Source organism: Amphiprion ocellaris, chromosome 3 (assembly GCF_022539595.1).
Source record: "Amphiprion ocellaris isolate individual 3 ecotype Okinawa chromosome 3, ASM2253959v1, whole genome shotgun sequence".
Lineage (NCBI taxonomy): Eukaryota > Metazoa > Chordata > Actinopteri > Pomacentridae > Amphiprion > Amphiprion ocellaris.
The window spans coordinates 26,535,802-26,550,293 of record NC_072768.1 but is presented as its reverse complement, the minus strand read 5'-3'; the positions used below and the strand labels follow the sequence as shown (position 1 = coordinate 26,550,293).

The 14,492-nt window shown below is 40.1% G+C and overlaps 1 protein-coding gene across 8 annotated transcripts in view; it reads left to right on the top strand.

Annotated features, from left to right (window-relative positions):
- cadps2 (Ca++-dependent secretion activator 2) overlaps window positions 1-14,492 on the top strand; it is a 388,988-nt gene that overhangs the window by 167,096 nt on the left and 207,400 nt on the right. For all 8 annotated transcript variants that reach the window (XM_055006857.1, XM_055006836.1, XM_055006847.1 and 5 more), the window contains exon 4: window positions 14,395-14,475. In XM_055006857.1, the coding sequence (XP_054862832.1) occupies window positions 14,395-14,475 (81 nt within the window). The remainder of the gene's footprint in view (window positions 1-14,394; window positions 14,476-14,492) is intronic.

Below are 14,492 nucleotides of genomic sequence, written 5' to 3'. Positions count from 1 at the left end.
TCCATAAAGACATGGATGACAGAGTCTGGTGTGGATGAACTTGGCTGGCCTGCACAGAGTCCTGACCTCAACCTGATAGAACACCTTTGGGATGAATTAGAGTGGAGACTGAGAGCCAGACCTTCTGGTCCACCATCAGTGTGTGACCTCACAAATGCACTTCTGGAAGAATGGTCAAAAATTCCCATAAACACACTCCTAAACCTTGTGGACAGCCTTCCCAGAAGAGTTGAAGCTGTTATAGCTGCAAAGGGTGGACCGACGTCATATTGAACCCTATGGATTAGGAATGGAATGTCACTTACGTTCATATGCGAGTCAAGGCAGGTGAGCGAATACTTTTGGCAATGTAGTGTTTTTAATCTACAGTAGTGGAAAAAGGTTTTTTGGGCACCCCATGTATTTGTGAAATATTGCATTAAGAATCAATCTTTGGTCTTCAAGTGCAATTTCTTTTAGTACAGTCACCGCCAAAATACTAAACAAATCCTTAAAAAGCCATTAAAAACTTAAAATCGATTGGTTCCATAAAAATCCATCCATCCATTCATCCATTATCTATACACCACTTAATCCTCACTAGGGTCGCGGGGGGGCTGGAGCCTATCCCAGCTGACTCGGGCGAAGGCAGGGGACACCCTGGACAGGTCGCCAGTCTGTCGCAGGGCCACATACAGAGACAAACAATCACTCTCACATTCACACCTACGGGCAATTTAGAATGATCAATTAACCTCAGCATATTTTTGGACTGTAGGAGGAAGCCGGAGTACCCGGAGAAAACCCACGCATGCACAGGGAGAACATGCAAACTCCATGCAGAAAGATCCCGGGAAAGCCGGGACGCGAACCAGGGATCTTCTCGCTGCAAGGCCAAAGTGCTAACCACTACACCACTGTGCAGCCCCTGGTTCCATAAAAATACACAAGAAATTTTGAGTGTTGGGTCATTTTGGTACCAGTGATCTACTAATGAAGGTCGTGGTTTTTATTAAAAGACACAGTTTTTGTTGCCGTACTTGTCGTGTTTATATAAAGCCAGCACATTTGAAAGTTCTCCAGAGACAAAATGGCTAAAACAAGGAACCTAACTCAGTAAACACACCTGAAGATACAGATTCTCAGCCTGGAAGGGTACAGCTGCCCCCAGATAGGAAGTGCAGATGCAGTTCATCAGCAGTTGGATACACTCTGCAGAAATAAAGATGAATCAATAGCTTCGAAGACAAACCAAGATCTGGACGTTCAAGAGTTTCTTCTGCATGTGCAGGGAAAACTGCTGAATGATATCACAGGAGCTTCAGCAGCAGTGGTCAAACCAAACTGGTGTCCAGTGTTCCAACTGGACTGTACATGGCATATGTTTAGATCATGGGTTACAGTCCTACAGGGCTGTCAAGAAGCCTCTCATCAATGAGAGACAGAGGTTAGCCCGGCGTCGTTTGGCCTAAGCACACAGGAACTGGACAGCTAGGAGCTGGAAGAAGGTTCTGTGGTCAGATGAGTCCAGTTTCCAGCTTTATATTCCTCCTGCTAATGTGAGGGTAGCCCAGGCGAAGCATTATCTTTAGCTTGAACTCTGCCAAGTAGTGTGCCATTCTTGAAAGCCATATGTCCTTCTGTACGTGCACTGTTCCGTTGAAGTCAAAACTGGATGTTTCAACAAGATGATGCCCCTGGCCACACATGCAGACCCAGTAGAACTTGGCTGCAGGAGCACAGTATCCAGGTCTTAGAGTGTCCAGCTCAATCCCTGGACATGAGCCCCATTGAAAACCTGTGGTGGATTATCGTAAGATCTGTTTAAAAGTGTAAACCACAGAAGTTAGAAGAATTAAAAGCAGTAATTCAAGAAGAATGGGACAAGATTACCCCTCAACAGTGTGAAAAGCTCGTGGGGAACATGCCAGCCAGGATTAGAGCTCTACTGTGTGCTAATGGCAGGACTACTATATATTAATTGGATGATGTGATGGTTTATTTATTTTTTGTTCAATTTTGAACACATTCTCTGTTATTTGTTGACTTTGATACCGAAAATGTTGAGAACTGGCATATTGAAACTGTCAACAATTTATTTTTGTTTCTTGTAAACAATAAACAAAAGATATAATTTGCATTTATTTGTGTCTGTCTAATGCAGCCACACCTTTTGAAACACAAAAAAGATTTTCCACAAATATTTCAAGATAATATTTGAGATTGATTAACATTTTAAGGGTGTCCGTAAACTTTTTTTGGTCACTGTATATTAAAACGAACTTGAATGATACCTGCTGTTTCAACACATGCCTTTACATTTTCCTGTGATCTAAATCAGCACAGTTTCCCTTCCAACTTGACACAAATGGAAGCTTGCTCACACATTTCACTCACTTTTTTTTGTCACTTTTTAATCCACTGGTTGCTCTTTTTAAGACAGCAAATGGTATTTTAGGTGTGGCAGGACTCACTGTCTCTTGGGTTGCACTTGTTGTGAAGAGGGTCCATTGATTTGTGTTTTGGCTCCCTCAGTGTGTCATCTCTCATTAGCTCCAAGATGCAGGTAGATGAAACTCCAATAAATTACCTTGAGCTCCAGGCTGCAGCTCTGCTCTCAGCAGCAGCAGTAGCAAGCTCTTCAGTTTTGTTTCCCGTTTGTTACATATGAAATCTGGATGTGTGTTTCTTAGACCATGTCAGCACACTGCAATTTTAAGATGGAATTAAGGTTAATTCAGTTCAATTCAATTTTATTTATATAACACCAATTACAATTCAGATTGTCTCAAGATGCTTTACAGAACCCATATGCCAGAACCCCCAGAGCAAGCCCTAAGGTGACAGTGGCAAGAAAAACTTCCTTTTAGGTGGAAAAAAATACAGTTTTACCAGAAGAATTGTTTTCATTTTGCAGTGAGAAGAATTACATAAAAATGGTTGCCATGTGCTTTTGGTGTATGCCTCGACACTGACCCCTTCTTGTATTTAGACTGTAGTCCTTTAACTTGCTACAGTTCTTTGTTGCTCCACTCTTCAGCTATGACAAACCAGTCATTAATAGTTGATGTTAAATGCAACACTACCGGTGTGCCAGCAAGGGAACATTGCTACTTATTTGAAACTCTGGTTTACTCACTCAGAAGTACAGAGAGTTTTACTGATGCTGATGGCCTTAGTCAACATTCTGTGAACTCATTTGATAAGGGCTTGGATGTAACAGGTGCTTATTTACATGTGAAAGTCTCTCACTCTATCATTGAGATGTGGGTTGCATTCAATGCTCCTGTTCAGCTCAATACAGGAAGTGTAGAAGGCAATGTGATACATTTACAATGTAAATGTACATGATAAAGCTTGTTGTCATGCCAAGAGGTGGAACGGTCACATTAAGCCTCATGTCTTTGTGAAACTCGTCCCACAGTTTACATTGCATACTTTTTCTAACTACTTTCAGTATGTACCTCTGCTACCCTGTACAAAGTAGATATTGTTGCATGCAGCATGTGCAAGCTTGAGTGGTTCACAAACACAGAGGCTGTCTACAAGAAGGGACTGAGCAGGCTCTACTTCCTCAGGAGGCTCAGGTCCTTCAATGTATGCAACCACATGCTTCTGAAGCAGCTTCAGCAACGGACCGACACAACCCCAGGAACATTACAGGAGGTCATTCCCCCCCACAGCAATAAGCCTCTTCGATATGTCTGTGTATGGCAGTTCACAAAAAGACTTTATCATTCTGCCTGCTGACTAAACCACTGTACATACTGGACACCTTACATTCTAAATGTTATTCATGACATCTGTAAACTTATCTGTACCTATTTATATCATTGCAGATCTAAGCACATTCTCATTTTCACATTCTGTTCATTTGCACTTTTCTGTATCACCCTTGTACACTCATGGATAAAATTGTTGGTACCCCTCGGTTAATGAAAGAAAAACCCACAATGGTCACAGAAATAACTTGAATCTGACAAAAGTAATAATAAATTAAAATTCTGTGAAAATTAAACAATGAAAATCAGACATTGCTTTTGAACCGTGGTTCAACAGAATTGTTTTAAAAAATAAACTTAGAAACAGGCCTGGACAAAAATGACGGTACCCCTAGAAAAGACTGAAAATAATGTGACCATAGGGACATGTTCAATCAAGGTCTGTCCTCTAATTAGCATCACAGGTGCCTACAAACTTGTAATCAGTCAGTCGGCCTATCTATAGGGTTACAAGTAGTCACTGTGCTGTTTGGTGACATGGTGTGTACCACACTAAACATGGACCAGAGGAAGCGAAGGAGAGAGTTGTCTCAGGAGATTAGTAACAAAATTATAGACAAGCATGTTAAAGGTAAAGGCTATAAGACCATCTCCAAACAGCTTGATGTTCCTGTGACTACAGTTGCACATATTGTTCAAAAATTTAAGATCCATGGGACTGTAGCCAACCTCCGTGGCCGCAGGAGGGGGATGATGACACTGATGACACCAAGTCTAACTGATTGACAGAGCTGAAAGTCTAGTATCCTCTTTAAAAAAGCTTTTTCTTGTTATAGAGTTTTCTCTGCTCACTCAGTAGGATTTAAATCTGATGATTGACTTGGCCTGTCTGAGACCTTCCAGTTTCTGTCACAGATGAGTGTTGGGGGTCATCTTCTAGTTGCAGGATGAATGTCCAGCCAGTCAGACTGGGGAAATTGCTTTGTTCACAACCACACTAGATTTTCATCATCATCGTCTGTTCCACCAGCAACATGCCACAGTAAAACAGTTCCATTCATATCCAGGCCCTGACATGACCTATTTGTTTCACTGATGGAGTGGGAAATCTCAGTCCTTGTTCCTATCTTTCTCCACACTTTAGACTTTCCATTACATTGGTAAAATTAGAATTTGGCACCTGGTGTTGATTTGATTTTAGTTTTGACAACAATATACATTAGTTTTAATCCACAAACACCAAAGATGTTTAATCCCGTTTTCCTTGGTGACATTTAAGTCTTTTTTTCTTTACTCTTTACACTATATTTATATCTTCTGACTGGGAGGTGACCTTGGTTACAGGTGTTTGATTGCAACTACAAAAGCATTCAGAGAGCACAGTACTCCACCAAGGCGGTTCATTCCCCCATATTGCATTTCCGACAATGTGGCATTGTCAGAATTGCAACATATTTTTTTAGGAATGCGGTATTTGTTGATTAGTTATTGATCATCAGAAATCATGACAACATAGAATGTGGCCATTCAGTGTAGATGTACCCACCAACAAAATGACCTTGCGCTGAGCACAGGCGTGTGTTATGCATGTGTACATTATGTACAGATACCAAATCATGTGACCTAAATATGTAGCGGGCAGCAGAAATTGTTGGGACTCGAAAACACCCCCAAAATTTAATCAGTTGTTCCTTGTATTATAGTCCGCAGCAGTCGACTTATAGTAGGGTCGCAATCATGTGATCGTCAAAGGCAGCTGACGTGTTCACTTGTTGTCATAGTTAGTGATGCTGTGCCACTGTCTTGCAAAAATCCAAAAATCTTTGACAAATCCATAGATTCAGACTAAGCTGCATCACTGCCAAAATCTTATCACTTGGTCCTTGTGACATTTCTGACCTTCCCTGAAAATTTGATTGAAATCCGTAAGTCCGCTTTTGAGTAATGATGTGAACAGACAGACAAACCAGCGCAGATCATCACATAACTCCACCACGTTCCTTGGCAGAGGAATAACAGTTTTATTTTTTTCAGTAATTGCCTAACAATTTGATATCAGATTTCAGTCTTTTCAACACATTAACATATTGCAGAAACTTTGAATTTCTTTAGAATTAGAAAGGCTGCCAACAAAGAGCAGGTAATAGAAGTTGTGGTAACAAAATTAGCATGCACTGTGATCTTGTGTGTTTGCGAGTGTTAATTATTAGAAACTTTGAATTTGATGTATTAAATGCTGCGTCTCTACAAATAGACTGTTCTCAAGAAGTCAAATGCACGTGATAGAAATGACTTCTCCATGTTTACAGTCTCATAGAAACTGTTGTAATCGACATTTTAAACATTGTAAAGTAGAAAAGTAACACCAGATAAGGCAAAGACACAAAAGGCTGATGGAAATGCCAAGTACCTAATGCTGAAATGTAACATCAGTGAAAGTTTTGCAAATCTTCAAGATTTCCCACAAAAAACAAAATGTCAGCAGACAAAGACTAAGTTACTGAGACACCAGTTACCCTTGCATCCTTGCATCCATATCCAAGACACTCTGACACTTTTTTGCCTTCTTTCAAATACAATGGTAAATGAACTGAAAAAGTGGTTCATTATTGAGTTTTTTTTAATATTACTTTTCAAAACTACATACTTTCTGAAGCTGAAACAAAAACAAAAAGAAAACAAAAAAAAAATTCTCAAAACAAAGCAAAATGGTCCAAATTAAACAACCAAATAAAAAGAAGCAAATTATTGTTACTGATAAAACAGTATCAGTCAAAAGTTTGGACAAGCCTCTTCATTCAACAATTTTCTTTATTACTGTTTACTACAGTGTAAAACAAAACTGAAGACATCAAGTTCTGAAATAAACATGGGGCATTGTGTAGAAAGGAAAAAAGTGTGTACAAAGAAAAATATATATTTAAATGTTAGATTCCTGTGAATAGCCATTGTTGCATGAGGTCCATCCGTCCATCCATTATCCTTACACTGCTTAATCCTCATTAGGGTCATGTGGAGGCTGGAGTCTATCCCAGCTGACTTAGGGTGAAGGCAGGGGACACCTTGGACAGGTCACCAGTCTATCACAGGGCTACACATAGAGACAAACAATCACATTCACATTCACACCTACAGACAATTTAGAATCACAAATTAACCTCAGCATGTTTTTGGACTGTGGGAGGAAGTCGGAGTACCTGGAGAAAACCCACGCATGCACAGGGAGAACATGCAAACTCTATGTAGAAAGATCCTGGGAAGGGCGGGACATGAACCAGGGATCTTCTAGCTGCAAGGCAAAGGGCTGACCACCTAGCTACTCTGCAGCCCTTTGCATGAGGTCGTCACCTGAAACACTTTTCAATTAATTGGTGAGCCTTGTCAAAAATTAACTGGTGGAATTTCCGCTTTGTTAATGAGTGAGACTATCCTGAGGATTGTTCCAGGAATGGAAGAACAAAAATGCCTCGTGCTGAGAGTGCAAAGAAAGTAAATGGCTAGTATCTGCATGTGTGAAGCATGCACAAGGAGCCAACGGTGTGGTGGGGACTTTGTTGTAGACATGGCTGGAGATTAATTCAGATTTCAAAGCAACACATCTTCCTGTCTGGTATGCACTGACAGAACAATGAGCCAGAACTCTCTCAAAGGCTGTTTTGACTGAGAATCAGGGTGATGAAGTGCTGCATTAGATGACTTGGCCTCCATAATCACCAACATAAACCCCCGATGAGATGCTTTAGGGTGAGTTTAACTGCAGAGTGAAGGAAAACCAGCCAACAAATGCTCAGCTTATATGGGAACTCCTTTAAGACTCTTGGAAAAGCTCTAAGTGATGACCTCATGAAGCTGGTTAGGAGTATGTCAAGAGTTCTTTACAGGAGGTAAAGACATACAGAGGATTAAGTGCACTGTAGAACAAATATAATACCCACATATTTTTATATGTGCATGTTGGTTTGACCTTCATCAGTCAGAAAATTAATTCCAGTTTCTTCCTCACAATGTTGAGTTAATTTGTATGGTGATCACCAGACCCCATCAGTAATGAGTGCACAATGACTGAACATGGGTGTCATTTTTCTTCTCTGGATGTCTGAACCTCAGCAGTCTGCATGCAGATCAGCACAGCTACGTTTAACATTAATTTTGCCAGACTGAACATTGTCAGCAGGAAGAAATTAGGCAGAAAAAAATGACAGCTCTTCAATGAACAAATCTCCATCTCTTAGCAATTAGTGCAGCTGGATGTCAGAGCCAACAGAAAGTGGTGACATGAAGGGGGAGTAGTAATATTTAACATAAAAAATTTCAACTAGACAAACTGTCATTTGTCCATCTCATGTACCAAAATACTGAGGCTAGATTTCAAACTAGTTTTATGTTCTATAAGAAAATACAAATTGTTAGAATGAAATTGAAATTGAAAGAGTCCAAAGCTAGTTACCAGTACTGCCCTTTTTAGCCATGTTAGCCACTTGGCTCTGCAAATGGCAGTGTTGATTTATTGGTTGTTCAGTTTGGGTTTCACTAGTTCATCACCGGTCCATACTGAGAACATCTCAATAACTGTTGGGATTGCAGTGTAACTGTTTTCAGACACTCATGGTCCCCAAAGAATGGATCCTATAGACTTTGTTGTTGTCCTCACTTTTCGTTTGGACGACACAATGAGGTCGGCATTTCTTGCCTTAAATGAAATGTTTGAACAATTATTGATAAATTGCCATGATATTTGATGCAGCTATTCACCTTACCCTTGACAGGAATAACAGTAACTTTGATGCTGAAAACTTTCATCTTGTACACTCAACAGTTTGAAACTAGAACTTTAAAAATTTCGGATTCATAACCATCAGCTTCACCCAGGCTTTGTGTTTAATGCTAATTTGCAAATGTTTTCAGCCTCAAGTGTAGTATCTTGTTCTAAACACTTTCTGACATTAAGAAAGGTGTTCAGTGATACTGACCCTCACTGGAATAATCCTAAAAACAGGAAACCTTTTTCTTTTTAAGGGTTTACCTGACTGAACTTGACACAACACAAACTTGAAGGATAAGTTTTTTTCTTTACTTTGTCCTCATATGACAACTCCAAAGAATCCCTTCAGTATTGTCAGAAACTATAAAGAGAAGAATGAAGAAGGCTGTGGTCGATAACTGCCAGTATGAGGATATTTTCCAACAGGGTGAAACATTAGACAAGGTCAACACTCCTTGCAGCTCAGGAACCAGAATAGTTTGGAGATTGAAGAATCTTTCTGGGATGGGTCTTCTGCTACCAACTCTTTGAAGTTTGGTTTGAAGCAGTTTAACAGTGTTACAGGCCTCTGTTGTAGAAATGCATGTGTTGTATTATTGTTGGTGATTCAGCCATAATGGCAGAACAAACCTGGTCCTGTCAGCACCGCCCTACCAAGAAAACCTTGAACATTGTTTGCTTTGCTTCTTTTACTCTGTTTTTTTGCAAGTTGCAGTAATAATATGAACATGATATCAAAATGCCTCAGTATGGTTTGGTGGACTGATGAATGTGAAATGGAGTAAAGTGAGTTTAAAGTGTCACCACAGACCATGAAGTTGACACTTGTTGCCTTAAGTTTCATGTCCAATAGGCAGACCTATGTAAACAGTGTTGTGTCAATACTGGAGAATGATCTGGTTGCAGCTTATTATCATTCTAGTAAAGGGGCTTTTTTGTAGTTTTGGATGGAGCTAAGTCAGGATGGAGTCTCCGAAAAGCAGTGAAGAGGGAGCTGTTATAGCAGAATATTTTCATGCAGCTAGCGCTGTGATTAAGTTGGCTAATTCACCAACAACCCCAGGCAGACCTGCTGCAAATCTTCGAAAAAAATTGAATTGTTCTGGTTACTGTTTGTGGGGTTTTACCTTGGTAACATGCAGATAGTGGTAGGGCAGAAGAATCTTGCATGAAATGCACAGCAGAAATAGCAGGCTTATACACACACACTACATCCAGTGAGTCAGACTACTTTAGATAAAATGTTGCAGTGATCACTGGATAGATTCCATGATGTTCAGACCAAGCTTAAGGTAGTTACCTCATGAATAGTCTACAATAGGCATCAAGATTGTAGTATTTCTCCCCTTTTAAAACCCCAGTAAGCACACATTTCATAAACCACAAACAAAACTAAAAATTGATGAAAATGTTTTTGACATTTACATTTTAGTCAGAAGACACACTGGCAGTGTGGTGGAGACATCCTACAATTACAGCTGGATCTAAAACCTGAACACTGTTTTTAGTTAGACTGAAATATTGAATCTAATCCATCATCAACGCTTGTTAGGTACAGAAAGCTTATGTCAAATATCTTGTCAGATTCATAATCTTGTTGATGTATTCTTCTATCCAGTGGCTTCTGATTTAGATCTAAAACTGTGGGGTCTTATTGCTTGCTAAGAGAAGGCAGCCAAGTTTTCAGGAGAGGATTTGATTTCTATACATTTAGTTTTAAAAATGTATTTATCTTTTGTTCTCACACATACAGACAAAACGGAGAGCCTAAAATCCATTCACCTAAAACAAAAGGCAACAAAAGCATAATTTTGGTGTTAAACTGTTAAAGCAGAAGGTCTCATACTGACATGTCTTCAGTTATAGTTGTAGCTGTTGTTCTTGAATTTTACTCTTCAGTGCTTTCCTCCCCAGCTGTAAGACCTCATAGTAACTCCTCGGTATGACTAAAGGAAGCTTAGATCTGTGTAAATGAGACACATTCTCTGGGATCCATTTTGAAACTGACTCAAATTAAACAGCCTATCTTTTCTCTTTGTTATCAGCTTGGAAGATTCCACTTGTCTCTTTGGCTTCAGGCCAGTTCCCATCAGAGCTGTTTTATCTCTTATTCATTTTAGACGCTTCTACTCATTGTAGATTGGTGAAACAAGGCGGCAGTTTCTGCCTAGTAAGCAAACCTCAGTTTTTACTTCGCTTTCATCTCTGCTTAGAGTTCGCTGACACCAAGTTTCACAGCCCATATTTTGGCGATTTTTTGTGCTCAGTGTGAAGTTCTCAAACAGCAGAGCTGCTAGCTGAAGGTAAAAGTGAAGCTGCGGTGATGACAGTCAGCATGAGTTTTATAAGACCAAGGGCGACTAAGGGCAACCAAATGTTCCACATCGAGCAACTCAGAAAATTTCTGATTTTATTTTGATATTGAACAGCTGCTGGGTGAGAGTCTGATAAACCAGTCAGCTGAAAGCTAAGAAGAAACAAAGGACAATGACACATCAGCTAGGAAGAATAAAAGTTTGTTTAGTTCTCTTATCACCGAGCCTAGTGCCAAAGCTGTACACATAGTTAGGGGCAGCTGTAGCTCAGGTTTAAAGATGTGTCAGCTGTTGTGTTAGTGTCCTCATGCCAAAGTGTCCTTGAGGAAGACACTGAAATCCCACATTGCTTACAAAAAAGTAAGTTCCTTTGCTTTGGATGAACATGTCTGCGAAATGTATTGCAGTCCCTCTAAGGCCATGTTGGTAAGAACAACTAGAAAAGCACTCAGAGAGCGCAGTACTCCACCAAGGCTGTTCATTTCCCCATATGGGGCAGTGGTGGCGCAACGGTTGAGTCTCTGGACTAATGATCAGAAGGTCAGAGGTTCAAGCCCCGATGCGGCCACTATTGGGCCCTTGAGCAAGGCCCTTAACCCTTCCTGCTCCGGGGGCGCTGTACCATGGCTGACCCATCACTCTGACTCCCCCAATTGGGGAGATATGCAAAAATTAGAATTTCCCCTTGTGGGATTAATAAGGGATAATAAAATAAAAAAAAATCAAAAATATGGCATTGTCAGAAATGCAGCATTTGTTCATTTGTTATTGATGATCAGAAATCACGGCAACATAGAATGTTGCAGTTACTGCAGCTGACCTGAGTGCTGAAAGTAAAATTAACTATTGAGAAATATGATACAGAAGTTTTGTTTTTCCCCCATTATCTTCACACTTCAATTTCTTTGTTTTGATTCTATCTATCTATCTATCTATCTATCTATCTATCTATCTATCTGAAAAGGTCTTGAATCCTTTGGTAAGGCTAGATATAGTAGACATCAGAGGAACTACAATCATGGAAAAAAAAATAGACCACTCTTCTTCAATTTCTTGTTCATTTTAATGCCTGGTACCTCTAAAGGTATATTACCTGAAAACTACAGCGAACACCACACAATATGCAGCTAATTACATAATACGTTATGTCCTATTTGACATGCTTAAGCTTATTTGTATTCCTAAGGTATATAAGAGTCATGTCATAAGCAGCACTGCATATGAAAGGCCTAAAATATTTTTTTTTCTTACATTCAAGCCATAGCACAACTCAGAAGTTGTCAGCTCTCACATAATGCCTAAAACAAAATAATTCTGTGAAGCCATATTGGCACTGCTGGAAATTGGCATGAGTGAGAGACAGGTAACAAAAAAACTGAAGATCTCCAAGACAGTCATTCATTGGGTGTCCAGACAGCTCAACTGGTTGAGTGGGCAACTATAGTCCTCAATGCGGTGGCCTGGGTTCGATTCCAGCTCATGGCTCTTTGCTGCAGGTCCTACTCCACATTCTTCTCCCTGCTTTCCTGTATGCCTCTCTACATACCGATAAAATAAAACCAACAAAAGGCCAAAAAAATAATTTTCATTCATTACACCAAGAAAAAACAAGCCAAACATGGTGTTACCAAATTTCTAGCTGGTCGTGACAAGGAACGTCTTTCTACCCCACAAGATGACGGTGCACTCATCTATTCCTGTGTCAGGAATCGTCGTCAGACCTCCACTGACCTCATAAATGCAATGGGCACTGTTGAGAAATGTGACCTGTTAGGTAAGGACAAGGACTTAAAACCAATTTCTTGAAGCTGGTCTGAAGTCACACAGGGCACGGATGAAGCCCTTCATCAACGAAAGGCAGATGAAAGCCTGGTTACTCTTTGCTGGGGATCACAAGGACTGGACTGTTGATGATTGGGCTAAGGTTCTCCTCAGTGATGAATCCTATTTTCAGTTGATGCCCACTCCAGCCAACTTACTGGTTAAGAGGAAGCCTGGAGAAGCCTACAAACCAGACTGTCTTGCCCCTACAGTAAAACATGGGGACGGATAAGTGACAATCTAGGGTTGTTTCAGTATGGGTTGAACAGGGCAAATGCAATTGTGTGAAGGGCGAATGAACCAGGTCATGTACAGGGCTACTCTTGAAAACAGTCTTCTTCCATCAGCTGGAAAACTCATTCCTGCCTGGAATGACTGGAATTTCCAACAAGACAATGCCCCTTCCCACACGGCAAAGTCAGTTAAAGCCTGGATGGAGAACCAGAACATTTGAATCATGCCTTGGCCTGCTCAATCATCAGATCTAAATCCAACTGAAAACCTGTGAAAAATCATCAAACACCAAATGGAGAACCACAAGTCCAAAAACATTTGCTTGAAGTTCTGCAACAGGAATGGGCTGCTGTGATAGCAGAACAATGTCTGAAGCTGGTAGAGAGCATGCCAAGATGCATGGCTGCAGTCATCGAAAACAATGGTTATGTAATCAAATACTAACTCCTGTGTGTATCACGTGACTAAAACAGACATGGAAAACCTGAAAGCACTGTTTTTGACAGTACAATACCATAGCTATTGATGTAAAAACTTAAATGATTTTGGATATTATCAAGAAAATCATGGAAAATTGTTAGATATCAGCTGTTAAATGAAACTCTTATGAGCTATTTTTGTTGTTTTCATTATATTTGTCCAAACAAATGTACCTTTAGTTGTACCAGGCATTAAAATGAACAAGAAATTGAAGAAAACAAGGGTGGTCTAATATGTTTTTTTCATGACTGTATAACTTATGTTGAAGAAATTTCACTCTTAGTCCTTCAAAGTTTGCTGTACTGGGGCGTTTATTAGTATTTTAGCATACGGTGGGCTTACCAACACAAAGCACGAGTCTGTTAAGGTAAGCCAACCTAGAACATTTTCATAGTACACAGTTTATAGGAATGATCAGAGGGTAGGGTTGAGACCGTATGTAATTACAAGGGTGAAATGTGGTTAATTTGCATATGGTTGCTAATTAGTAGCAGAGGGTAAGACAACAAAGAGGCAACAAAAGGTAAGAGATGAACGGTCTAGCAAACAGTTGCAAATGGCAAAGGTGCAACAACAAAAGGTAAGAGGGAGGTCTGGCAGACTAACACATAACAAAAGATCAAAGAATTGTAGATAACCTTGGGAAATGGAGTGAAGGAGTGACACGTGACATTCAAAAGTGTCTGCAGCAAAAGGAGTGCTATTTTCTTCATCACTTAACAACCTGCAGCTTTATATCATATTGATTTACTCGTAGCATTCTGCTATTTGTAACATTATTGTTTGTTTATAACATTCATGTATAACAAACAGAACCAAACTTCTCTCATCTGTAATTATTTGAGTCACCTCCTGTAATCATCTTGATTAAGTGGATAAACCTCTCGGATCGACACTCTAGCTGGCTAATTACTGTCATCTGTTGCCACCTAAGCTGCTGATTGATTTATCAATATGCAACAGTCAACTTCTCTCCAGCACCTCTCCTACTGTGTCTCTCCTTCACCTTTTTGATTGGTGTATTGATTTTGCAGATCTCTGATTGGCTGATTGATGACACTCTTCTTGTTTTTTCTCTCAGCTGGATAATGTGGACGAGCAGGCAGCTCAGATCCGCAGAGAGCTGGACGGCAGGTTACAGCTGGCCGAGAAGATAGCCAGGGTGAGAAACACAACAAA